The 24,730-nt window shown below is 57.7% G+C and overlaps 2 protein-coding genes and 1 long non-coding RNA gene across 6 annotated transcripts in view; 2 read left to right on the top strand and 1 right to left on the bottom strand.

Moving 5' to 3' along the window:
- Positions 1-1,053, top strand: part of LOC118707345 (transient receptor potential cation channel subfamily C member 4 associated protein) — a 68,230-nt gene extending 67,177 nt beyond the window's left edge. For 2 of the 4 annotated variants that reach the window (XM_036417476.2, XM_036417475.2), the window contains exon 19: positions 117-1,053. In XM_036417476.2, the coding sequence (XP_036273369.1) occupies positions 117-284 (168 nt within the window). In that variant the 3' untranslated portion in view covers positions 285-1,053. The remainder of the gene's footprint in view (positions 1-116) is intronic. The other 2 variants (XM_036417478.2, XM_036417477.2) reach the window with 1 other exon arrangement.
- MYH7B (myosin heavy chain 7B) lies at positions 1,020-24,730 on the bottom strand. The gene is made up of 41 exons (XM_036417474.2): positions 24,625-24,730; positions 22,848-22,954; positions 22,520-22,663; positions 21,845-22,001; positions 21,518-21,545; positions 20,322-20,418; positions 18,288-18,311; positions 18,041-18,133; positions 17,848-17,911; positions 16,545-16,643; positions 15,828-15,931; positions 15,545-15,683; positions 15,160-15,278; positions 14,924-15,073; positions 14,590-14,760; positions 13,308-13,487; positions 13,086-13,218; positions 12,926-13,002; positions 12,447-12,534; positions 12,163-12,280; positions 10,345-10,468; positions 10,106-10,242; positions 8,878-9,133; positions 7,728-7,970; positions 7,131-7,307; positions 6,879-7,024; positions 6,476-6,566; positions 6,015-6,404; positions 5,071-5,197; positions 4,869-4,987; positions 4,586-4,782; positions 4,098-4,447; positions 3,801-3,925; positions 3,576-3,691; positions 2,704-3,100; positions 2,499-2,624; positions 2,237-2,407; positions 2,043-2,147; positions 1,862-1,957; positions 1,287-1,424; positions 1,020-1,201 (listed from the first exon to the last, which is right to left on the bottom strand). Exons 1-41 carry the CDS (start codon positions 24,713-24,715, stop codon positions 1,190-1,192), a joined length of 5,826 nt encoding a protein of 1,941 aa, XP_036273367.1. The 5' UTR covers positions 24,716-24,730; the 3' UTR covers positions 1,020-1,189.
- Positions 10,367-17,782, top strand: LOC118707359. Its single transcript, XR_004984238.2, has 3 exons — positions 10,367-10,503; positions 16,721-16,726; positions 17,766-17,782. It is a non-coding gene; the product is annotated as an uncharacterized LOC118707359 (long non-coding RNA).

The raw sequence follows: 24,730 nt of genomic DNA on the forward strand, positions 1-24,730 counted from the left end.
GGCCCCTCGGAGGGCTGTTTGGGGTGTGTGGTCCCTGCCTGGGCCTGGAGGGCAGCTCTTTGTCCCCTTACCATGGCCCTCCCCACGGGGAGCTGGGCTCGACCTGGGTCCTCCAGGCCCCTCCCAGCCCTTCTCTCTCTGCCCAGAGCTCCTGCATCAGCTTCTCATACTGGAAAGAGACCGTGTCCATCCTGTTGAACCCAGACCGCCAATCGCCCTCTGCCCTCGTCAGCTACATCGAGGAGCCGTACATGGACATAGACAGAGACTTCGCCGAGGAGTGACCTTGGGCCAGGCAGTCCCTGGGAGGCTGCTGGGCCAGGGCCAGTGCGGGTGAGCGTGGGTCTGAGTGCCATACGCCCTGCCATGTCTCCACCCCTTCCCTGCCTTCCTGCTGCTCTCTGCCTGCCCAGGTCTTCAGACACAGGCTTCGTGGGAGTGTCTAGAAGCCCTTAGGTCTGAGGGCCCAAGGTCATTGGGGAACCTTAGTACCTTCGAGATCCCCACGCTGAGGACAGGGGCGCTGTGCCCTCCCTTCCTTCAGAAACTTGGGGCCCTGGCCCCCCAGAGATAAGGGGACTTTTAAAAATAGCTCTGTCTGAGCTCCTGCCTAATCTCTTGGCCATCAGTCCTGGGTTGGGGAGGGAGATATGGGGACCCTCCCCCAATCTGTGAGCCAAGCTTGCCCTGGCCTTTGGACCCAGGCAAGGCTTCTGAGCCCTGGGCAGGGGTGGGGGAAACAGAACGCTACCGTCCCCCAAGCCTGCCCACCGTCCCTCCCTCCTCTTCCTTCCGTCCCTCCGGTTCTGTGTGCTCAGTGGCCGCTGTGTTCGTCCCAAGGGGCGCCCCAGAAGTGAGGGGCCTTTCCCTTCCATCCTTGGGGCATGGGGTGGCTGTGTCCTGCCCCCTATGCCCCAAGGCAGCATCTCCTACCTGAGCCCGGACACACAGGAGCCTGCCTGGGAGCACAGCCTTGGCCCCTCCTTGTGTTGCCAATTTATTAACAACGAATAAACCGATTAAATGGAGACTATTAAAGAACTTTATTTTAAATGACTGATGTGGACCTGACTTTTGTCTGTGGGACCATGTGCTCCCCTCCCCTCCCCTCCTGAGTCCGGCTGGAGCTGCAGATGTGGCATCCATTCAGGGTTCAGCAGATGGAGAGGCGAGGGTCAGGCAGCAGGCTTCACTCCTTGTGCTGAGGGGGACAGGGTGGCCCAGTGAATTACGCCACCTGCCCCCCCCCCCCTACAGAGGCAGGGGGTGCCCCAGGCTGCCCCTACCTTAGGGCCCAGGGCATTGCGAGTCCGTGCCCGCAGCTTGTTGGCCTGGGTTTCTGCCATGTCCGCCCGCTCCTCCGCATCGTCCAGTTCATGCTGGGCCTTGCGGTACTTGGCCAGGTTAGTGTTTGCCTGTTGCTCCTGGGGGCACAGGCAGGCTGGGTCACCCTTCGGTAACCGAGATGGTCATTCTGGTCCCACCTCATCGCAGAAAGCACCCGGCTTCTCTGTCTTCCACTGTGCTCCCACCACTACCCACGTTCCTCTGCCCCCTCCCCAGCACCACAGCAGACCTGGGCCAGAAGGGGAAAGCACATGGGGTCTCCTCAGAGACAGCGCTGGGTCTCACCTCTTGTTGTCGGAGCTGTGAGATACACTCTTCCCACTGGGACAGGGGGGTCACGAGCTAGGTCCCTGCCTGCCTCCTCACAGAGCCAGCACCGGGAAGCCATGTCCCAGAGGTGGAGGGGGGCTGACAGCTGCTGGCTTCTTGCCTGGGACCAGCTTTGAAGTTGGGTTCCACAGGCATCCTGACCTGGCAGTGCCCGACCCCCGGGGTCCAGGCCCCGTACACTCACCGCCTCCTCAAACTGCCGTTTGTAGCTCTTGACTTTGCTCTGCAGCTTTTCCACCAGGTCCTGCATGCGAGCCAGGTTCTTCCTGTCCTCCTCGGCCTGCACAGGTAGAGGGGACTCGGGTCTTGCCAGGACCAGACCAGCTTTTGGGCCGCCCCCCTTTCGAGGTGGACCTGTCACCCACCTGGTACGCGAGCTCCTTGACCCGGCGCTCGTGTTTCCGCACCCCCTTGAGGGCCTCGGCATGCTTCTTTTGCTCGGCGTCGAGCTCCGCCTCCAGCTCCCGCACCTGCGAGCAGCAGGGGACGGTTCTGACGCCCTGAGCCTGCCCTCGCACTGCCCGCTGTGCGGGGGAAGGGCTGGGACCACCACACGCACCTTGGCCTCCAGCTTCTGCACCTGCTTCTTCCCACCTCGGAGGGCCGCTTGTTCTGCCTCCTCGAGCCGTGCCTGTAGCTCCCGCACCGTCTGCTCCAGGGTCTTCTTCATCCGTTCCAGGTGTGCGCTTGTGTCCTGCTCCTTCTTCAGCTCCTCGGCCATCATGGCCGCCTGTCCAGGGTGAGATGGACGGTCGGGGTGACTGGCCCCAGTGGAGGTCCCTTGGGGCTCTGTCCCCTCCACAGCTCCAGCCCAGCCTCACATCAGTGATGGCCTTTTTGGCCTTCTCCTCAGCTTCCCGCCTCTCCTGGGCGGCCTCCTCCACCTCTCCGCTCAGCTGGGCCAAGTCCACCTCCAGTTTCTTCTTCTGGTTCAAGAGGCCCGTGTTCTGGGGGGAAGCAGACCCTCAGTCAGCCAGGGGGCAGCCACCCTGCGCACCTCACCCTCGCTGGGAGCTGCGCCCTCACCTGTGAGTGCAGGAGGTTGAGGCGCTCGGTGGCCTCCAGCAGCTCCTGTTCTGCCAGCCGCCGGCTGCGCTCTCCCTGCTCCAGGGCAGCCCGCAGCTCCTCCAGCTCCGTCGCCAGCAGCACACTCCGCCGCTCCAGGGCCTGTGCCTGCTCCCGGAGCTCGGCTGCCAGCCGCTGCTCCTCGTCCCTCCCTGCCTGCTCCTCCTTGAGTTGGGCCTGTAGCAGCCGGGTGGCTGCCTGGGCCTCCGTGGCCTGGCGGGTGGCATGGCCCAGCTGCAGCTCCAGGTCATTGAGGTCACCCTCCATCTTCTTCTTGAGCCGCAGCGCCTCATTGCGGGCCCGGGTCTCGGCATCCAGGGAGGCCTGCAGGGACTCCACTGCCCGCTGGTGGTTGCGTCTGTGGGAGGGAGAAGACTGTGAGTGTCTTGGCCACCGAAAGCAGGTAGGCACAGCACCACAGCTGCTCTTAAAAATGCCCAAGGAACGCTGGAGACTGAACCCATTTTGGGAGGAACATCCCTCCCTGATTTCAAGCCCCTGACTTCCTGTTCCCCATCAGAGCAAGTTCACAGACGAGAGTGAGGCTCTGGAGCAGACAGATGTTGGCTGAACTCTGGCTCCACCCTGTGTCCCTTGAGCAAATCCTCTAGGCTCTCTGGCGTTCACCCCCAGACTGGACAGTAATCCTGACCTGAGGAAGCTTTGTGCGAGGCACAAACCAGTGTCCCTGCCAGTCAGTGCACAGCAGGGGCTCAGCAAGCACCGCTTTCCTTCCTTTCCCACGCAGGTGGCTGGGCTGGGCGGGGCCCTGGGCCCTGAGGACAGGTGGGCCCTGGGAGTGGTGGTGGGTAGGGATGGCCTGGCCCCCATACCTCAGGTTAGTGCACTCCTCGTCCTTCTCTGCCAGCTTCCGGTCCACCTCCGCCTTGACCTGGGACAGCTCCAGCTGGATCCGCAGGGTCTTGGTCTCCTCCAGCTCCAGAGCCCCCTGGGGTGCAGAGTAGGCAGTGTGGGCCCTGGGACCCTGAGTGTCTTAAGGGAGGAGGGGGGCCAGGGAAGCAGCGAGTCTGTATCCACCCCACCCGTCAGCCTCTGACCTCAGCCTCCTCCAGTGCGGCCTGGAGCTCACTCTTCTCCCCTTCCAGTGCCTTCTTGGCTTTCTCCAGTTCCTGGATGCTCTTCCCGCTGAGGCTGGCATGGTCTGTGAGCTCACTGATCTCCTCTGCAGAGTGGGCAGGGCAGAGGAGAAGGCTGGACTAGTCCTGAGGCCAGTGGGCCCTCTCAAAGCTCATGCTCCAACCCAGGCTGCATCCTTCACCCCTAGGTCCAGGGTGACTACTCCCGGGACTCCCAACGACCCCGGAGCAGTTCGCTGGCCCCCGGCTGGGTCCTACCCTGCAGGTTCTTGTTCTCCCGCTTGAAGGCCTCCAGGGCCTCCAGCGCCTCCTCGTGGCTGTGCCGCAGCCGGAAGAGCTCGGTGCCCAGGCTGCGAGCCTCCCTCTGGGCCGCCTCCAGCTCCCGCTGTGTCTCCTCCTCCTGCCTCCGCCGCTCCTCCAGGGCCCGCTCCAGGTGCCGCTGCTTCTTGTCCAGGGCGGCAGCTGCTGAGGTTGCCCGCTCCAGTTCTAGGGTCACATCCTCTGACTCCGTCTGCAGCCGCAGCTTGGCCTTCTCCAGTGATGAGCACTTGGCGTGCGCGGCCTCTACACCCTCCTCTGCCTCCTGCAGCCTCAGGGCCAGCTTCTTTCTAGGCCCCGGAGCAGACGGAATGGACTGTGTAGCAGAGCGAGGCTGGCAGAAGCACGGCCCCCCCGTCTCACCTCTCCCCATCAGGGCTCAGGCACAGGTCACCCTGTGGTGATGGCCTGGCCAGCAAGGCACTTACTTGGCCTCCTCCAGCTCCTCGGTCCTCTGAATGGCATCTGCCTCGTACTTGCTCCTCCACTGGGCCACCTCCGCGTTGGCCTTGGACAGCAGCCGCTGCAGCTCGGCCTGGGCCTCGGCCTCCTCCTCGTGCTGCTCCCGCAGGAGGTCGCAGTCGTGCCGCAGCGCCTGCACGGCGTGGGCCAGCGCGCTCTTGGCCTGCAGGGACCGGAGGCCTCAGTGTCGGGCCTGGCCAAAGGCCCTGCTGCCCACACTGCCCTCTGCCGGCCCGTGGCCGAGCCCACCTTGCTCTCCTCCTCCAGCTGCCTCCGCAGTTCCTCCAGGCTCTGGGCGGCCGAGGCCTTCCCGCGGCTCAGCTGGCTGATCAGAGACTCCTTCTCCTCGAGCAGGCGGCTCAGCTCCCCTGCAGCCACGGGGTGAGCGCGTCAGGCTGGCAAGGGGCAGCCCCGAGGCCCTGGGAGGGCCCGCCTGAGCCCCTGGCCTCACCGTTCTCCGTCTGCAGCCGTCCACGCTGGGTGCTCGTGTCCGCCAGCTGCCGTTGCAGCTCCTCCACCTTGATCTTGGCCTCACTCAGCTGATCCTCGTAGGTCCGACACAACTTCTCTGCACTGGCCTGAGGTCCAAGGTCAGAGGTCAGGACACGTTTGTGAATTAGAGGGCAGGATCTATGACTGCCAATCAGACAGGGACCTGGAATGGGGAACTAGAAGGCTAGACCCGGGCCCAGGAATCAGAGAGAGAACAGGGCCCCAAGTTCAGAGAGATTCCAATATTGCTTAAAAGATGGACATCAGGAGTGAGAAGGGAGCTCAGTTACAGCATCTTCCCAATATACCAAGGTTGTGGGTTTGATTCCTGGTCAGGTCATACATGAGAATAATGCATAGATAAGTGGAACAATAAGTCAATGTTTCTCTTTCTCCCCACCCCCTTCCTCTAAAAATTAATATGTAGATAAAAAAATTTTTTTAAGTGAGAAGACTGGACTAGTCCTGAGGCCAGTGGGTCAGAATGAAGTTGGGATACTAGAGTCTGAAGTCAGGTAAGGACAGAGTCCAGCTGTCAGGATTAGGTGGTACAAAGGTCAAAGGTCAAGGTTGGTTGAATTCAGGACAGTTTGCAGGTCAAGGGCTAAGTTAGAATTGGACGTTGGGTCAAAAACAACCTGGAGTCAAGACACAGTTTCAGAGTCAGAGTTTGAGGTCAGGACTATAGTGGGATTGGGGTTAGATGCCAGGTGAATGGGTCAGGGGTCAGATCTATTGGGGTCAAGATTAGTGTGGGGTCAATATTGGCATGGGGTGGTCAGGGTTCAGCAATTGGAGGCTGAATTGGCCTATGGTCAGGAGAGCTATGGGATCAGCGCTTAGGGGGTCAGGTGAGGATGCTGAAGGGGGGTCAGAGGTCAGGATCAGGAAGGAGGCAGATACCTTGCCACGGGCCAGAGTCTCCACACTGGTGCCCAGGTCATCCACCTCCATGCGGAGCTCACTCTTTTCCTTCTCCAGCTTCTGTCGCACCCGCTGCAGACTGTCCACCTGCTCTCCCAGCTCGGCGGCGCTGTCCGCCTGCTTGCGCCGCAGGGCAGCCACCGTGGCCTCCTGCCGCAGTGCGGCCTCCTCCAGCTCCCGCCGCAGCCGCCCCAGCTCCGCCTCGCGCTTGCGGCTTCCCTCCCGCTGCCCAGCAGACGCACCGCCTGCCTCCTCCAGCCGCTCGCTCAGCTCCTCCAACTCCCGGGCGGCCTCCGCCCGCTGCTTCTCCACACGGGCGCGGGCCGCCCGCTCTGCCTCCAGCTCCTCTTCCAGCTCCTCTGCCCGAGCCTGGGGACAGCGGGAGGCAGGTCACCTCTGTAAGCCTACCACACGGTCCCATCCAGCCCACCCCCACACACCTGCAGCTCCTTGATCTTCTTCTGCAGCTGCGCTCCAAGGAGCTGCTCGTCCTCCACCCTCAGGTTCAGCTGACTCAACTCGGAGTCCTTCCTGGAGGCCACAGCAGAGCATGAGGCTGCCCTGGTCCTAATTTCCACCAACCTGCCTGGGCCTCCACCCCCACCACCTCCCCCCGTCCAGCACACACCCTGACCCAGAGCAGCCCTGGCCTCAGAGCCTGGTCAGGGTCCTTGGTCCAGGGAAGACAGGACACTGCCACTAGCACCTAGTAACCCCCATCTCAACCCTCCACGTTCAACCTCTGCGGTCATGGAACCGGCTAGAGTCCAGGAGTGAGAAGCCGTGTAGGCTCAGGAGGCCCCTGCTGGCCGGGGCTTGGTCTGCCGCCCACCCCAGGCCTACTTTTTAAGCTTCTCCTCCAGCTGCTGCTTATCCTGGGCAGCATCTGTCACCGACTCCTGTGTCAGCTTCAGGTCGCCCTCGAGCTTGCGCTTGGCCCGCTCTGTGTCCATGCGCAGCTTCCTCTCCTGCTCCAGGGAGCTCTCCAGCTGTGGGGGGGAGCGGGGGGCACAGACATGCTCAGCCGCCAGGCCCAGCCAGGCACCCTCCCAGCTCCCCGGCACCACCACACGGCCCTCTGCTGTGCCGACTCACGTCTTCCACCTGCTGCTCCAGCCGGAGCTTGGCCTTGGCCAGCGCGCCCACACGGTCCTCCTCAGCCTGCAGGTCACCCAGGACCTGCTGGTGGGCCTCCTGCAGCGCCTTCTTCTCCTTGGTCAGCCGAGCCACCGACTCGTCCAGCGCTGCCATCTCCTCCGTCAGGTTCTTCACCTGGGCCAGGGCCAGGGCCAGGGCCAGGGTCAAGATGGGGATGTCCCTCCCACACTCCAGTCTGAGTAGCCACCCCTTCCAGTGAGCAAGCCACTTCACTCTGAGCCTCACTTTTACATCCTCCCTGAAAGAATGCCACGGAGCTGTTGGGAAGGTTCAAGGACAGGCGGTATGCGAAGGCACCCGGGGGTACAGGGCTGGGAGCTGGGGTTCCTGTGCTCGGGGAGCTGGCAGTCCAGGATGGATGATAACTGCTGGCATTTGCAGAGCGCCCGCTCATGCCGGGCCCTGTGGTGAGTGCTAGCAGACTAGTTACACAGTGAGTCCTCGCCCACCCTAATGGGGTGAGCACTGCCACCTGCCCAGGGCTCCACAGCAGGGCCTGGCAGAGCCAGGAGGGGACCTGCGGCTGCTGCCCACCTTGTTCTCAGTGGCTTGCTTCTCCTTCTCGGCTTTGGCCAGAGTCAGCTCCAGGTCGTCGATGTCCTTCTTGAGCTCCGTGCACTCGTCCTCCAGTTTGCGGCGGCGGGCGGCCAAGTCGGCGTTCAGCTCCTCCTCCTCCTCCAGCCGCTCGCTCAGCTCCTTCACCTTCCCCTCCAGCTGCACCTTGGACTTGATGAGCAAGTGGCAGCGCTCCTCAGCGTCTGCCAAGTTGTCCTGCTCCTAGAGGGAACGGGACGGGGCGGGTGGAGGCAGGGCCAGGTAAGCCAGCAGGGGGGCGCCAGGCTGGGGCCCGGAGAAGGAAGTTCATTTGTCCCTGCGAAGGTTGGACTCCGCTGGGTCCTGGGACCACGGAACGGATGGCCTGCTCTCGGCCCTGAAGGGGCTCGGTGGGATGAGGGCTTAGGTGGAGGGATGGGCAGGGGCAGAGTGGCACCTGCGAGAGGGGACTGTTAGGCTGGGGACAACCCAGAGTGAGGCCCAAAGGAGGCCTTCTGTGGAGGTGGGTGGGAGCAGCGGACATGCGAGCCCTGCACAGCTGCGGAGCGGCTCTGGTGTTCTCCCACCTCACGGCTTCCTCGCTGTGCCAGGCTGCCTCGCGTTATCCCGCACCAGCAGGTGAGTTTGGTGACCACAGGCCCATCTGTCTTCCCCTCTGTGTATCTCTAGAGCCAGCCTGCCACTCAGGGGACATGAAGGATTTGCTGAAGGACAGAGTGGCTCTGTGGGCGTGGGGAGATTCTGGACCCTCGATCCCTGCCATCCGGTTATTACTGTTACCTGCGACCTGGGTTCCCGTGGGCCCTTTGCCAGAGAAGGGAGCACAGGTCTGTCTGTTTCAGGGACAGCAAGGAGGGCAGAGCTGGGGAAATGGGGCTCCACTGCGGCTACAGCGGGAAACCGAAGTGACGTGGGGGTGGGAGCACAGGAACGTGGACAGACAGCCTGTGGCTGGGCAGGCTGGGAATGGAGGCGGGGAGCATGGACATGAGCCCACAGCCTCACCTTGTGGCCCGTCTGGAGAAGGTAGAGCAGGGAAGGCTTGGGGCGTTTCCTTGGAGCAGTCTGGGGTTCACTGTGGCATCAGGTCCCCGAGGGAAACCCTGTCTCTGTCCCGCCCCCCACTCACTGCCTGCAGCTGCAGGGCCAGGTCGTTCTTCTCCTGAGTGATGCTGACGTGCGTCTCCTCCAGCTCCTGGCACTTGGCCTCGGCGGTGGCCAGTGCCCCTCGCAGCCCCCGGAGCTCCGCCCGCAGGGCCGCCAGCTCCTCCTCGGCCTGTGCCGAGCGCAGCAGCGGCTTCATCTTAAAAAAGAGCTTCATCCATGACCAGTTCTTAACGGCATTGAAAGCACGAATGTTCCACTGGATGGTGAACAGGGCATCCCTGGGGAGGGGCAGTGACAGGTGATCACTCGTAGTGACAGCCCTGTGTTCCCTGAGCACCTCCCCGGGGGCAGGCCTTCAGGGTGTGATCTCTCTCAATCTCCCCTAACACCCTCTCACGGAGGTCCTAACGCCTCTGCTTTGTAGGCGAGATTGAAGGAGAGGCCAAGGTCATGCAGGTGCCACAGGGAGGGGACTCACAGCCTTGAATGTCCTAGTGGCCCTTGCAAATGTTCTAAAGACACCAGGAGTGGTAAAGCCACCTGCCTCTGGGATCAGACCCCCTGGACTCACATCTCCACCTCCTGCCTTCCATCCCGCCCCCTCCCACTGGCCAGCTGTAACAGGATGGCTCTGAATGGAGATAATCACACATACATGTCTGAGGACCATTTAAGCAAGATAATGCACATACATTCTCCTGCCTGGCATTTAAGTCAACCACTGTGGGCCAGGCTCTGGGATGGCCTGGAGTGGAGAAATAGGTGTTCTTACCCCAACTTTTTAAAAAAATATATATATAATTTATTGATTTTACACAGAGAGGAATTGAGAGGGACAGAGAGTTAGAAACGTTGATGAGAAACACCGACCAGCTGCCTCTTGCACCCCCCCCCCCCCCCCCCACTGGGGATGTGCCCGCAACCAAGGTACATGCCCTTGGCCGGAATCGAACCCGGGACCTTTCAGTCCACAAGCTGACGCTCTATCCACTGAGCCAAACCAGTCCCGGCTTACCCCAACTTTTGAGGTGACAAAATGGAAGCTGGGAGTTGAGGGGCACAAAACAGAACCTTACCCCTCAGAGACACCCTCACTCCCACAGGGGTAATCTGACCCACAAGAGAGTATGACTGGGTGCTCACAGGGGCCAGGCATGATGCAAAGTCTGGTCCACACAAACCCTCATTCACTTCCCTGAGTGGACAGCAGTCCCACCAAAACCCGGTCCCCCATTTCCGTCCACACCCACCTGCCTCCAAGCAGGCGCTGGTACTCAAGGCGCATGAGGCGGCCTCGGCCCCGTGCCTGCAGCAACGTCAAGACCTTGGCCAGACGCTGGTCACGCAGCTCCTCCAGGATGCCCAGGAGCCCGGCCTTGAAAAACACCTGGTGGGTGGGGCCACCGCTGTAACCTCCACCCACCAGCACGTCCCCTGTCCAGTGTGACCACCCACACCTGAGCCAGCCCTAGCTCCTTTGTGCCCTGACCTTGGTGTGGCCAAACTGGTATTGGGTGTGGTCGATGTCCAGGGAGCCCAGCAGCTTCTCTGTGGCCTTCCTGCTGTCCATGAAGGTGTCATCAGGGATGGCACCGGGGTTCAGGATGCGGTACCTGGGACAGCAGGGAGAGCTGGTGAGGAGAGGCTGGTGAGGAATGTTCCTGGAACTCTCCAGAACTGGAGCTGAGTTCCAGTGGGACACATACTGAACCAGTTGGCGGGAGGTGTGGGGGGGGGTTGGGGAGGGCAGTGTGAGACTAGGAGGCAGGTGTGTTCTGCTGAGAAATCCCAGTCCCATTTAAATGCAACGAGTAGAGAGGTTCTCTAAGGGGCTGCAGTGCTTACAAAGGCAGGCAGCACTTTTGTCATTGTTTAAGAGGGTGAGATGGTGGAGCACATCTCAAACTGAAGGAACATTTGGGAGAGAATTCTAGCCAGTACGCGGACACATTGGCATGTGTGCACAGGGTCGTGCAAGTCAGGTTGGCTTGGCCACACTGTGAAGGCAAAACCTGAGAAACACAACAGCCTGCACCAGGGGGCTGACGAGGAGAGCAGGCACTGGACGATGGGGTATTTCCAGCGTGACGCTGTGCATTGCTACATATTCATCCACAGCCACAGGATGTAAGGCGCTGAGAGACCCGAGTGCCAACTGTGTTCTCGGGTGGTAATGATGGGTCCGTGCAGGGTCAGCAGGGGTAGGCGATGTTTAAACGGGAGGCTGTGTGTGCGCGGGAATAGGGAGAACATGGGAAATTCCTGTGCCTGCTTCTTAATTTCGCTGTGAACCTAAAACTGGTCTAAAAAATAAAGTCATAATTAAAATTAAAAAAGGATGATGATACAGACTTATTCCTATCGATAAGGAACAATCTCCAAGACATATGGTTAGCCTGATCGGCGTGGCTCAGTAGTTGAGCATCAACCTATGAAGCAGGAGGTCATGGTTCGATTCCCGGTCAAGGGTCAGGCACAGGCCAGGGCTGCGGGCTTGATCCCCATTGGGGGTGTGCAGGAGGCAGCCATGAATTACTCTCATCTCCCTTCCTCTTTGAAATCAACAAATATATACATATATTTTTAAAGACATGGTTACATGAAAAAACAAACCCACAGACTCGTTTATGTGCACATGCACATGTCCATGTACAATATCTGTACATACACACTTCAGCATGGATGGCCAGTTACTTCTGGAAGGGGAGGGAACTTGGGCTGTTAGTGGCTCAACAAAACCAAACTGAGGAAGGGAGGGGAGGAGCTAAGAGCGCTGACTGGGTGCTCACGAGGGGCCAGGCATCATGCAGAGTCTGGTCCACACAAATCCCCATTCACTTCCCAAATCTGCATCTAGCTCTGGCTGCCCCATCGCCAGACTAAAATCCCGTCTCACCCAGGACTTCCCTCTACGACATCGCTGGAGACATTTCAAATTTATGTGTTCAAAGTAGGGACCAATCCACTAACTCCCCCCCAAAAAAACGCTGTTTTGGTTTCTCAGCCAGTTTCTACAACCAGTTTCCCAGTTGCTCAAGTCAAACATCTGGAAGTCACCACCCTTGTCTTTTCTTTCTGGTTCTGTTTCCAAGGCCTCAGCCACCACCTCTCCCGCTGGACTCCTGCCCAGCCACCTCCCCAATCACACTGCATCCTTCCCAGGGACAGGAATTGTCTGTCTGACTCTAAAATGTGTGCCCTTCTCATCCCCTCAGAGGCTGGTCTCCACCAGGGTGGAGGGCAAGGGGAAGGTGTCTGTGTAGGGGGAGCTGGGGAGGAGCTGGGGCTGGGACAGGAAGACCCCCACCGTTGCCGGAAGTCAGCGTAGAGCAGCCTATTGGGGAATCCTTGGCGGCAGATCCGGATCCCCTCCAGGACCCCATTGCAGCGCAGCTGGTGCAGCACCAAGAAGGAATCCATGACCCCTAGACGGGTGGGAGTTAAAGGAAAAGGTCAGAGGCCTCGTGCCTCAAAGAACGACCAACAGTCCATAAGGGGGGCTCTGCGGAAGGGAAGGTCCAGCTCCCAGGCCACCTGGGCCCCTCCCGCCCATGCCCCCCCACTACCACGCACCTAGCCCAGGGGGCCTACCTGGGGTCTTGTTCTCATTGGGGACGATGCAGCGGACAAAGTGAGGCTGTGTGGCCCGCAGGTTGGTCATCAGCTTGTTGAGGTTCTCCTGGGGGTGGGAGAGGGGAGAAGGCACACAGGGCAGGGAGGCAGAATTGGAAAGGGCAGTGGGTCAGCCCGCTAAGGGCTGGGGGAGGGCCCCTCCGCGGGCCTCCACACGCCTGCCACTCTTTCCTGTGACCCTCTGCCCTCTCTGCTCGACTGGGTCCCATCACCACAGTCTTCACTCCCCACCCAGGCCCCCGCAGGCCCCCACTCCACCCCCAAACCCTGCCCAGGCAGCGTGGGGACGGGAAGCAGCACAGACTTGCTGTGATGTTCACGTGGAGAGGAGTTAAACATCACTGCAAGTCTTAACGGCCGCCCGCCCAGGGTGCAGGGAGCGAGAAAGGGCTGGAGGCCAAGGGGTGAGGCCTGCACAGGCCCAGGCAGGGCCTCACCTTGTGCAGCTGGGACACCGTCTGGAATGATGCTGCCTTTTTACGCTTCTCTTTCACACCAGACTTCGGGGGCTCGGCTAGGAGAGAGATGGGGACCAGTCACTCCAGGGACGTCACTCCGAGTCCCCACACAATGGCGATCCAGTCCCCTGGCACGTACTGGAGCAGGAGCCTGCATAGTTCTCATAGAGGGTGGCCAAGAGCTTATTCTGCGACTTTTGGAAGATGGGGACCACGGTCTCATTCAGGGGGTCCTTGTTTTTCTCCAGCCAGCCCACGATGCTGTAAGGCACCTGGCGGAGACCAGATGGGTGCTGAGCCAAGGCGGAGAAACCCAGAGGGGGGAGAGTCGTCAAGAGCCGGGGTTCCGATAGGCACCTACCACACCCGCATAGTGGACCACCTCAAAGTGGGCCTGGTATTTGCGCTTCTTGTCGGGCTTCGGCTGCTGGAAATTGGGCGACTTCCCGGCATGGTTATCGTAGAGCTTGGCCCGGAAGCTGGCGTCGGAGGCCTTGGGGAACATGCACTCCTCCTCCAGGATGGACAGGATGCCGAGCGGCTGGGGACAGGGCACCAGATTGAAGGCCCTCCGTTGTGCCAGCCCATCCAGGAGCCCCTCCTTCAGGAGCCTTCTCGATGCCCCACCGCAGCCACCTGCTCAGAGGGCAGAGACCATCCTGCACCCGGGAGCCCTGTCTTCTAAGACAGAAAAGACACTTTGGCTCCATCCCTCTTCTGCACAATTCGCAGCTCTGAGTTGTCCTCTTTGCTCATGCGAACTGTGCAAACTCAAACTGGCATCTTTGTACCCATCAGCCCCCAGCTCCACGATCTCTCACACACTCACAGGACCAGTAAAAAAAAAGCAGCCAAGTTCAAATTTTGGCTTCCTGGGTTCAAACTTACTAGCTATGGGGCCCTTGAGCCTCCCTAAGCCTGTCTCCTAACCTGAACGCATAATATGTGCTGCTTTAACAGTGAAAAATGAACAAAAAACTGTCAACCACCTAAATAAACTTCCAACAGGAGATTCCAGAAAGGCATTGTCTGAAAACCACCTGCTGCATGAACTACTGCACCTTCTTCAGTGTTCAAAGTTCAAACCCATTTTAGATAAAAAGAGGAGATCTGAGTGTCTGAGTGAACACCGATGCCCAGGAAACTAACCAGAGGGCCAGGATTCTGGTTGTGTGGGGGTGAGGAAACATTATTTCCCCTTTACTTTCCACTTTCCTGATTTTTCTTTCTCCCATTCTTTGCACAATGAGGAGATTTATATAATGTTTCACAATAAATAAACAAAAAGCAAACATCCTGCTCCTCTCCCAGGGCAGTTCTGAGGGTCCAGTAAACTTGTGGCTGCAGTAGGACCTTGTGAACTTCAAAACTGTGTCCACCCATGAGGGGCTGTTGTCAGCAGTGCTGGGATGCACACTCACATCGCTCACACAGTCACCAACATGCTTTTACAGTCTCCAGCACACCTATCACACATATGCACGCATTCCCATTCATGGCATGTACAGAGATATATTCAGAGCTATACACAGGCCCAAGCTCACTTCAACGCACAGTCACACACTCACATGCACACTTGCACATGCTCACTCACTCAATGCACCCACACCCTCCCGCTGCAGTGAGCTTGCGCCAGGCTCCACCTTCTCGATGAGGTCGATGCAGGGCTGCAGGTCCAGGCCGAAGTCGATGAAGACCCAGTCAATGCCCTCCCGCTTGTACTCCTCCTGCTCCAGCACAAACATGTGCTGGTTGAAGAACTGCTGCAGCTTCTCATTGGTGAAGTTGATGCACAGCTGCTCAAAGCTATTAAACTGTAGAGGGAGAAAAGGAAAAAAATAAAACTGCAGAAGGGCTCAGCAGGACCGGGAGGTCCAGAGAAGAATGGGAATGGGTATGAGTTCACCCTGCCCCCAAGCAGAAGCCCAGGCTCCTGCCCTCACCCACCCATGGCCCTCGGTGCAGGCCTGCCCTCACCTCAAAGATCTCAAAGCCAGCAATGTCCAGGACCCCGATGAAGAACTGCCGGGGCAGCTTCGTGTCCAGTGTCTGGTTGATCCGAGACACCAACCACCGGAACAGCCGGTCGTAGGTGGCCTTGGCCAGAGCCCCCACGGCAAACACCACCTGAAGTTGGGGGGATGCTGGGCTGGGACCTGGCGAGGAGGACCCTCCCAGCCGTCCCGGGTCAGCCCGGTCTGCGAGCAGCTCACCTGCTCCACGCTCTGGCCCTTGGTCACGTACTCGTTCCCCACACGCACTCGGGGGTGCAGAAGGCCTTTGAGGAGGTCCCCGCTGTTGACTCCCATCAGGTAGGCAGCCTTGTCAGCACCTGGCAGGGTACGTGGGTGGGATGAGGAGGAAGAACTAACAATTAGAGCACCAGGGGCTCAAATGGCCTCGGCCTGGCATCGGGGAGGGGAAGCTAGGAAGGGTCAAATGCAGGGTCAACAGTTTGTGCAGCTCAGGAGGGTGAGGGTCTGGCGTTGAGTCAGGGGTAATAATCAGGCCAGTTAGGACTGGGGTCAAAGACTGTGGACAAGGGTGCGGGCTAATGGTCACGAACAGGACTTTGGGATCAGGGCCAGGGCCCCTCACTCTCGGTGCCGTCGGCCTCGGCCTGCTCCTCCCGCTGCTTCTGCTTAAACTTCATGTTTCCGAAGTGCAGGAGGGCGCCCACAATCTTATAGCAGGCACACTTCTCGTCCACACTGAAGCCCAGGATGTCCATGGCGTGCTGCGGCGGGGATGGCAGGATCAGAGGAGTCTGGGCCCCTCCAGGGTCCAGCCAAGCTCAGGGCACTGCAGCTGCTCCCCAATCTCCACCCAGCGTCGCAGGGCCCCACGCTGCAGGCGCCCGCTCTGCTCCCACCCAACTTACGTCAGTGGCCATGAGCTCCTCCCCGTCATCCATGTTGTCCACGGTGATGACACCCTGGCTGCAGAAGTGGTAGTCGTAGGGGTTCACGGACAGGAGCAGCATGTCTGGGGAACACAGGCCAGGAGGGTGGGTCCAGCTGGGTTCAGCTGGCTGTCCTCCTACCCCATCCCAGCGTGGCGGATCCTGGGGGCCAGCCCTGCAGGAAAGTCTAGGGCCTTCCTAGGACTTCCCCATCTTCAGTCCATAGATTCTCTTTCCTTATGGCTTTCTGAGGCATGAGCCGGTCCCTATGTTACATTCATCCCTCCACCACTGCTCATGGCCACCTCTCTGGTCCAGACCCTGTGCTGGGGCACAGCGAGGACCAGACTCTGCCCTCAAGGGCTTGCAAGAGAGGGGAGCTGGCCTAGACAGAGCCATTGGCCCTCCCTTGGGCTGAGCAGGACTGCAGGAGGGTCCTGCTAGCCTCAGGACCGCAGGAGGGCCAGCTTTACAAAAGCAGCAGTCAGTTCCCTGCATGAGAGAGGGCTCAGCAATAACCAGAAGTCCCAGGGAGTAGGAGGGGACAGAAGGGACTCAGAAGAAAGACAGGATGTCACAGGCCCCAGAAGAGTGAGGAAACAGACATCCCAGGGCCTGGCCTGATGGGGACAGGCAGCTCTCCCTCCCTCCAAGTCCTATGTACGCCCCTCCTCCCCCCTCCATCCTGGCCCTTACCCTGCAGCTCTGGCTTCTTCCCCGAGAGGATCTGGTAGTAGACGTGGTAGCCACGCTCTCCGGGCAGCTGGAAGATCACCCGGGACTTCTCCAGGAGATCTGGGAGAAAGGGGGGTGCTGGCCACCATCTTCTGCACCTCCTCAGAGCGGGGCACCCAATAGGGCTGAAGGGGCAGGGCAGGGTTGTGGGTGAGGGGCAGGGATGTGTGTAGAGGCACTGCTTGTATACATCAGCATGTACTAAAGTGTGTCTCTTGTCCCAGTGGATTGAGCATTGGCCTGTGGATTGAAGGGTCCGGGGTTCGATTCCAGTCAAGGGCACGTGCCCAGGTTGCAGGCTTGATCCCAGTGTGGGGCGTGCAGGAGGCAGCCAATCAATAATTTTCTCTCATCCTAGATGTTCCTATCTCTCCCTCCCTCTCCCTTCTCTGAAGTCAATAAAAAGAAAACACACATAAAAAATATAAAATGTGTCTCTCTGTCTTGCATGTCACAATGTGGGAATGAGTGTGTATCCCCATGTGTACTGTGTGTGGGTATGTGAATGTGGGATCTGTGTGGGGATATTCATCTGCCCATTCTCTCATCTCTGCTTTCATTCCTTCACCCACAACCCCTCCTTCCTCCAGAGCAGTGCTGGTGTGTCAGCGTGTGTGTGGGCAGAGCTCCATGTGTCTGCACGTGGTCAGTCGAGGCATGAATTATGCTGTTCCCTGCCCATCACCATATGTCTGTGCTTATTCATCAGGATCCGAGCAGGCATCCCAAGGTGGGGAGTGGTCAGTGTGGCGGACCCTCTGTGCATGTGGCCTGGACACCTGGTGTCTATGCAGCTGGACTGGGCGAGACGGATGGAGGGGTTGCCAGGAAGAATGAGGACTCGATGTGTAGATGTGAGTCTGGGGCAGGATGGGCACAGGCTCACCCTATTAGGACCAGAGAAAGGACTGGAGTGGGGTAAGGGCCCAATCATAAAGAGCCTAATGACCAAATAAGGATTTGGGTCTCCATCTTAAGGTGATAAGATCCAGAAAAGATTTCTATGCAGGAACACAATGTGGTCAGATTAGTATCCATGAAAAGGTCATTCTGGCTGGAAGATCCAGCAGAGGAAAGGAGGCTGGAAGACCACATGGAGGCTGGTGGAATGCTCCAGGTAAGAACTGAGGGGCCTGGGCTGGGCCGTGGCTTGGGATGGAAAGTAGTACCTGAAACAGGCAGGAGCCAAGGACTTGAGGGGTGCTCCATCTGAGCAGAAAGCCCTCTGTCCCGCCCCCACCCTCCCCGCCTCGCCCAAACTCACAGCTGTCAATATCTGAAGATGCCAGCTTCCCCGAGGGACCAAAGTGAATGCGGATGAACTTGCCCTGTGGGCAGGGGTGCAGGCTCAGTCAGAGGGCCCGGCCATGCTGCCCTCTCAGCTGAAAGCTCCCACCACCCGTCTCCCTGTTGCCCCTCCCACTCCCCCCCCCCCCCTTCCCACCGCGGCCACTCACGAAGCGGGACGAGTTGTCGTTGCGCAGGGTCTTGGCATTGCCAAAAGCCTCCATAGCAGGGTTAGCCTCGATGATTTGATCCTCGAGGGTACCCTAGGGGGTGAGGTATGCTCACTGCCTGGGACCCAGAGCAGCCGCTGTCCCAGGTAACAGCCCATCCCAGACACCTCTGGCTGGGAAGGGGAAGGGCAGGTTCCCAGGACCTCATCATTGTTGCCTGCCCCACTCACTGTGGCCCCACACTTACCCCAGTCTTTGTGGCCGGAAATTGCTGGGGGAGAAAGAAGACAATGTTAGAGGGTGTGAGGTCTCACCAGGCCAGGCTGACAGTAGTTAGCAGGGCAGCGATGTTAGCTCCCCACCCCCACCCCGTCCCCGCCTCACCCTCCCAGGACTGTTGCAGGAGGACTGCTAGAAAGTAGGAGCAAGCACGGCAGGGGGCTGAGTCTGGGGGCGTCTACAGTTAGCAGCCCTTCCCCTCCCCCAGCTGTCTCTGGCCTCTTCCATGTCCCATCATTTCCCACACTCCAGCAAGTGGCCCCTGCCCCAAGCACTGGAGTCTCCTGACTAAAATCCTCTTCAGAGCAACAGCTCAAATGCCCCCTCCTCTAGGAAGGCTTCCCGATGCTTTATGGCTGGAAGAGCTCTCTGTCACCTGAACCTTCGTACCCTCACCTCCGTGAGCCCTTCTCCACGCCTCTCCTTCACATTGTTTCAGGCACATCTCCATGGCGCAGTTAACTTGTACACCGGCTATTATTTAAAATGGCCCTGCCAGTGCCTACTATTACCCTACTTTGCAAATGAGGAAACTAAGGCTCAGAGCAGGGAAGTAACATACTCAAAGCCAACGGTAAGTGGGAGAGAAGGCCCTGAGCCCAGGCTTCTGCCTCCCACAGCATCCACAGCCACCCATGTCTCACCTAGAGAGACTTACCGAACTGAGAGGATCCCCCACCACTGTCCTCTCCTGGCCTCATCCTTGTCTTCCCTCCACTTCCCTTTCCTTCTCTTCCCTGCCCTGGGTCCTGGCAGCCCGAAAGAGGCTGCTCCAAAGCTCTGGCTGAGATTATGTGCCATTTCCCTTCTGCCTCTGTCCCCCCAACAATCTCTCTGGGGAAACTGAAAGGAAGAGAAGGGAAGAATGGATTTTAAAGTGACAGTTACCATGCCACCAGGGGACTTTGGTTATTCTCTCACCTCCAGGAGCCCAACTGAAACAATCCCCCAGAGACATTGCGGGGGGGACAGAGACAGGAGGGAGCCCATCCCCTGGAGCCCTTTCTGGCCAGAGGCCTCCCGGCCCCTACCTGCTCACTCTGGCCTCTTCCCACCCACCATCCTATTAGGGACCGAGCCCCCACTTTCTGCAGCATCCTCACATGGGGTTTGGAAAATGGGGTGGGGAGAGGAAGGAGGAAAGAGTACCAAAAAGTCAACAGCAAAAACAAAACAAAACAACAAGAACAACCACCACCACAACAACAACAAAAACCAAAACTGAAATTAAAAAAATCAAGAAACTCAAATGGGGAAAAGAAAAAGGCAAAAAGAAAAAAGAAAAAGAAAACTTAAAGTGGAGAAAAGAAAAGAAAATTAGAAAAAAGAAAAATGCCCCAGAATAAAGCAAGGCTCAACAGGACCAGGAAGGGGGACTGAGTGGGAGGCGGCCTTGGGCTCTGGAAAGAAAAGGCAGAGGAACGGACCTTGTATTTCAAAAACGAAAACAAAACACTGGTCCCCCATTATATCAGAAATTTTCAAAAACCATACAGATATCAGGGGGTGCAAAACTGCCCCCCTGCCCCTGCTGTTGGGAATGCTGCCAAGTGCCTCTGGCTCTGGCTAAATGCCGCATAAGCCTGCTTGTTTGACTGACAGCAGGTAACTCTCTTTGGTGCACGGAAACCAAAAAAAAATCATTTCTTAGCAAAAACGGCCTATTTGGTAAACTCTCTCAAAATATGAAGGTCACCATGTGAGGGAAAAACTACATAAAAAGTTTGGGAATAGCGACGTGGTCCCGCCCCTCTGGGTTACAGATGGAAACACTGAGACAGGCCTGGGACTGGGTGGCAGAGCATAGCGGAGGTGGCCATAGCTTCTTTGGTCAAGCCTTGCTCAGGCCAGAGTCCCCCACTAAGGTGGAAGGCTCAGGCGGGGCTGGAGGCTCTGGGGAATCAACATAAAAAGAAAAAAAAATGGGGGGAGGGGGGAGGGGAGACAAAAAGAAAAACAGTGAGAAGCAGTGGTGAGCAGCGCCCAAGTGGGCGAGTCTTACGGCCTTCTTGCCTGGCCCGTCTCCCAGGGCAGCGACGATGGCAAAGTACTGAATGACCCGCTTGGTGTTAACCGTCTTACCGGCCCCCGACTCTCCGCTTGGATGACACAAACATACGTCACCAATGCCCACCTGGCCACTCTAATTCCTCCCACCCCTCAGTGACCCACTCACCAGGCAGGGCCCCTCTGCCCTCCCCAACCCAGCTCCAAAGTTAGGATCCCAACTCAAAAGACAAAAACAAAAGAGATCAGCCCTCAGAGACATCCAGATGTTTACAGAGCAGCAGAGCAGGCCAGTGTGGATAGATCATACCCCCCACACCCGTGAGATGAGAACACACAATGCCACCGTTTACTAAGTGCAAATTTAGTGCCAGGCACTGGGCCAAGTGCTTTCTTTACTTATATTGGCTCATTTAATCATTTAAGCCTTAGAAACAAAGATCAGAAATAAGACTCAGAGATAAGGAGAAGGTAAGGAGGAAAAAGTGTAGGCACCATCATCACCCCCAGTTTATGCATAAGGAAATGGGACTCAGAGAAGTTATGTGACTGTCCCTGCTGTAGCCAAGTATATGTACATTAAAATGCTGACTCCTTATAGCTCTGCATGGTAGGTGGGTAGGATTGTTCTGTTGTTACTGATGAGACTCAGAGGCCTAAGGACATCAGCAGGAAGAAGTGAACACAGAACGTGAACCCAGTTCTATCTGGTTTCAAAGGCCTTGCTCTAAAACCAGGCTGCATGTGCATGCACACACTCATACACCGACAATGTCCATATCGGCTTGGCAGGTAAGAATTCTATCATTTTCCCATGGAGACAAACAAAGGATCCAAAATAAGACCCAGAGATAAGGAGAATGAAGGAGGAGGAACGGAAGAGGAATGCCCCATTCTCCTTAAGCCAAACTCAGAACTCCCAAAAGATCAAGGTAGGAAAGATCCCAGGCCCTGGAAAGAGGGGCGATCAGGGCTGGTGATCATCGGGTATGTGGGTATCCCTTTCCTGATTACTATCCATAACCCAGAATGGAGGCAGAGAACATGCTCTAATTTAGCTCCAGGGGATAAATTTAGCTTAGTCTTGCCCTAAGCACTTTTAGAACCAACCCTGGGATATGATTTTAGTTCCATTCCCTTCCTGGCAGAAGGCTAGCAATTCCCACCCCATCCCCAGAGCCGCACACTTACGTGATTAGCATGGACTGGTTTTCTCGGTCTGGAGGAATGGGAAGGAGATACAGAAGTTAGCCACGAAAGACCAGCCACAGGTGGAGCACATTGGTATCCATAGCATGGGGCAGCCCCTCCACCAACCAGAGCCAGAAATGGGAAGGACCAGATAGGACCCTACAGTCCGCAGGCCAGTTCCCACTGGGGAGACAGTGGCTAGCCAGGGTGTCCGGCAGTGTCATAGGGCAATGCAAGTGGAGGGGAGGGGTCCTTTAAAGAAGTTTCCCTGTAGCTGGGGTAGGGGTCTTGGGCGGTGAGAGGAAGAGGAGTCCAGGCAGCCCTTACTTCGCAGCATATCATTGTAGGCGTTATCTGCCACCGCATATATGTGGGGCGGGGCCTCCGAGCGGCGCTTTCCCTTGTATGCGGCCACCACGGAGGGCGTGTAGACCGGGAGCCATTTGTAGGGATTGATGGTGACACAGAAGAGGCCTGAGTAAGTCTGACGAGAAAGCGTATAGGTAGGTTGTTGGAGGTCAAGTTCCCATTCCCAGGCCCCAGCCCTCACAAAACTATGACCTTTGCAATATTCCCCAAGGGTCACTTAACTATGCCACGTGATACCCTCTGTGGCTGCCTAACCCCAATCCAGCCTTAGCTCCTGCCCACAGCCATGTCCCCTTCTCCATGGCCCCACCGGGACCCTCTACCCTCGCCCCCACGCTGAAGCTCCACCACTACACTCCAAGAGCTGCAACTCCAGCCCCATCTCTATCCCTGTCTCAGACCCTAGCCCCACTTCTACATCCCCACATCACCCTGCTCCACCTCTAGCCCCGCCCCACTGCACAAGTCCCTCCCTCCCCCGTAGCCCCGCCCCCCATTATACAAGCCCCTTCCCCTCTCCATAGTCCTGTCTCCTTAGTCCAGTCCCCATGGCGTTGTGGCTCTTCCTCTGACCCCGCCCCAACCATACCCATCCCCTCCACACCCTTGGCCCCTCCCCGACTCCTGGCTCACGTAGATCATCCAGCGAGCATAGCGCTGGCGTAGGTTGTGCAGCACTGAGGCTTCGTTGAGGTGTGTCATCATGGCCATGTCCTCCAGCAAGTCAAAGCGGGGCGGGTTCATGGGCTGCAGCTCTGCTTCCCGCACCATCAGCATCTGCCAGGGAGGCCATTTAGTGGAGTGGCCGGCAGGTGGGCGGGTATTCACTGACTTCCACCTCTCACCCCTGTACCCTCCCAGACCCCCTTTCATACAGACAGCTGGCCAACAGCTGCATACTGGGAGTATGGGGAGGGGGGGTAAGGGGGGGAGCTAACACCAGGGAAAGGGGCAGCCAAACCTTCTGGTCTTTGGTCTCCACGTTGACTCTGCCCCCAGTAGCCTCTGACTTGACCTCAGCCTCCACGTAGGCATCCTGTTCATCAGGTACCCAGACCCGCTTCTTCCCTAGGTTGAGAATGGCCCAGGCACACTCAGAGGCTGCGGGGCCATCTGGGTTTCCCAGGCCATGTCCATAAGCTGTGCCCCTCCCAGGACCCCCTCTGCCAGGACGTAGGAATACCCAGAGCAGATCCTTCCAGACTCAGGCTCCTGTCAAGGCAGAGCTGGGAGGGTCTCTAAGGATCTTCCCAGGGGATTTCCTGATGGGTAAGTCCTTTGCTACCCTGACTACACACTTGGGCTCAGATTCCTGCTTCCGCCACGTGTGCCCTGTGACCTCAGAAAAATCCCTCATCCTCTCTGGGCCTTTCCTTCAATAGCAAAATATTGTGGGCACATAATTCTAAAGGCGACTCTACCTCCTCCGTTTCACTGAAGACTCAAACACAGGTCTCCTCACTCTGTGTCTTGTATATCTTCCTGCCTGGCCAGTTGGTCCCAGAGCTTCAGGGAGCCCATATGTCTTGCTGGTTAAAGACAGGGACGCAGGCTGCAGCCCACTGGGTTCTGTTCCCTGTCCTGCCACTTACTAGCCAAGTGCTTCAATCAGGACCAGCTACGTAACTTTTAGGCCCCAGTGTGAAAGTGCAGACCCCTTGTTAAAAAAAGTATTTAAAAATTTCAAGATGGGTCCTAGATGGTTTGGCTCAGTGGATAGAGCATCGGCCAGTGGACGGAAGGGTCCCAGGTTTGATTCCGGCCAAGGGCACATGCCCAGATTGTGGGCTCAATCCCTGGTGGGGGGCGTGCTGGAGGCAGCCAATCAATAGTTCTCTCTCATCACTGATGTTTCTATCTCTATATCCTTCTCCCTTCCTCTCTGAAATCAATAAAAATATATTTTTAAAAACTTTTTTTAAAATATATTTTTATTGATTTTTTTACAGAAAGGAAGGGAGAGGGATAGAGAGCTAGAAACATTGACCAGCTGCTTCTTGCACACCCCCTACTGGGGATGTGCCTGCAACCAATGTACATGCCCTTGACCGGAATCAAACCCGGGACCTTTCAGTCCGCAGGCTGACACTCTACCACTGAGCCAAACTGGTTTCGGCATATTTAAAAAACTTCTAAGATGGTGACAGAGTGTTAAACCAAACTTGAGGCCTTTCTGAGGTTAGTGCCCTTTGCAGATGCAGAGATGGCACACCCATGAAGCTGGCCCAGGCCCTGGTCCCCACCTCCCCAGGTTGTTGAGCTCTTGCATGGAAAGTCATCTGCTCTGGGCCTGGCACACAATGGGCACTGCCTATTGTTATTATTGTCCTATGAACAAACCAGGTCATAAATAGTAGTCTTTATTCCTGTCCCTAATAAACAGAGGCTTTGGCTCTATGGAAAGCACCAAAAATAGCTCCAGCACAGGTTTTTTGGACATGCGGAAGCAGCCTGCACCCATACCAATCACTCTCACCTCAGAGGCCGCAGGTTCTAGCCACAGACTGCAGCTCTGATACTGTCCCATTTTACAGAGGAGCAAACCGAGGCTGGCTCACCAACAGTGATGCACACAGACCTTAGTCTCAGGACCCCAGACTCTAAGAGAAAGGTCCAGGGCTAATGCTGTCAGGCCAGAGTGCATGCTCCTTCAGCCCTGAGCTCAGTGCCACCCTCCCCACTCCTGGGCTAAGTCCATAAAGGCTTCTCTGCGGCTGTGGCCCTCCGCCTTCACTTACCATCCCATGCGACAGTGTGCACCTTCATCATCTCCGGGTTGCCCTGGCGGAGGTAGCGGGCGGACTCCCCGAGTTCACTCACATCCATCATGGTGGCAGTACTGAG

Source organism: Pipistrellus kuhlii, unplaced genomic scaffold (assembly GCF_014108245.1).
Source record: "Pipistrellus kuhlii isolate mPipKuh1 unplaced genomic scaffold, mPipKuh1.p scaffold_m20_p_6, whole genome shotgun sequence".
NCBI lineage: Eukaryota > Metazoa > Chordata > Mammalia > Chiroptera > Vespertilionidae > Pipistrellus > Pipistrellus kuhlii.

What these genes read in the sequence shown, in the direction of transcription:
- MYH7B (XM_036417474.2), bottom strand. Translation starts at nt 24,715, where the DNA reads ATGATGGATGTGAGTGAACTCGGGGAGTCCGCCCGCTACCTCCGCCAG. An exon ending in TGGTCCACTATGCGGGTGTG is followed by an intron (nt 13,219 to 13,307) that starts GTAGGTGCCTAT and finishes GGTCTCCGCCAG; the next exon opens with GTGCCTTACAGCATCGTGGG. An exon ending in TGCAGAAGCTGGAGGCCAAG is followed by an intron (nt 2,148 to 2,236) that starts GTGCGTGTGGTG and finishes TGCTGCTCGCAG; the next exon opens with GTGCGGGAGCTGGAGGCGGA.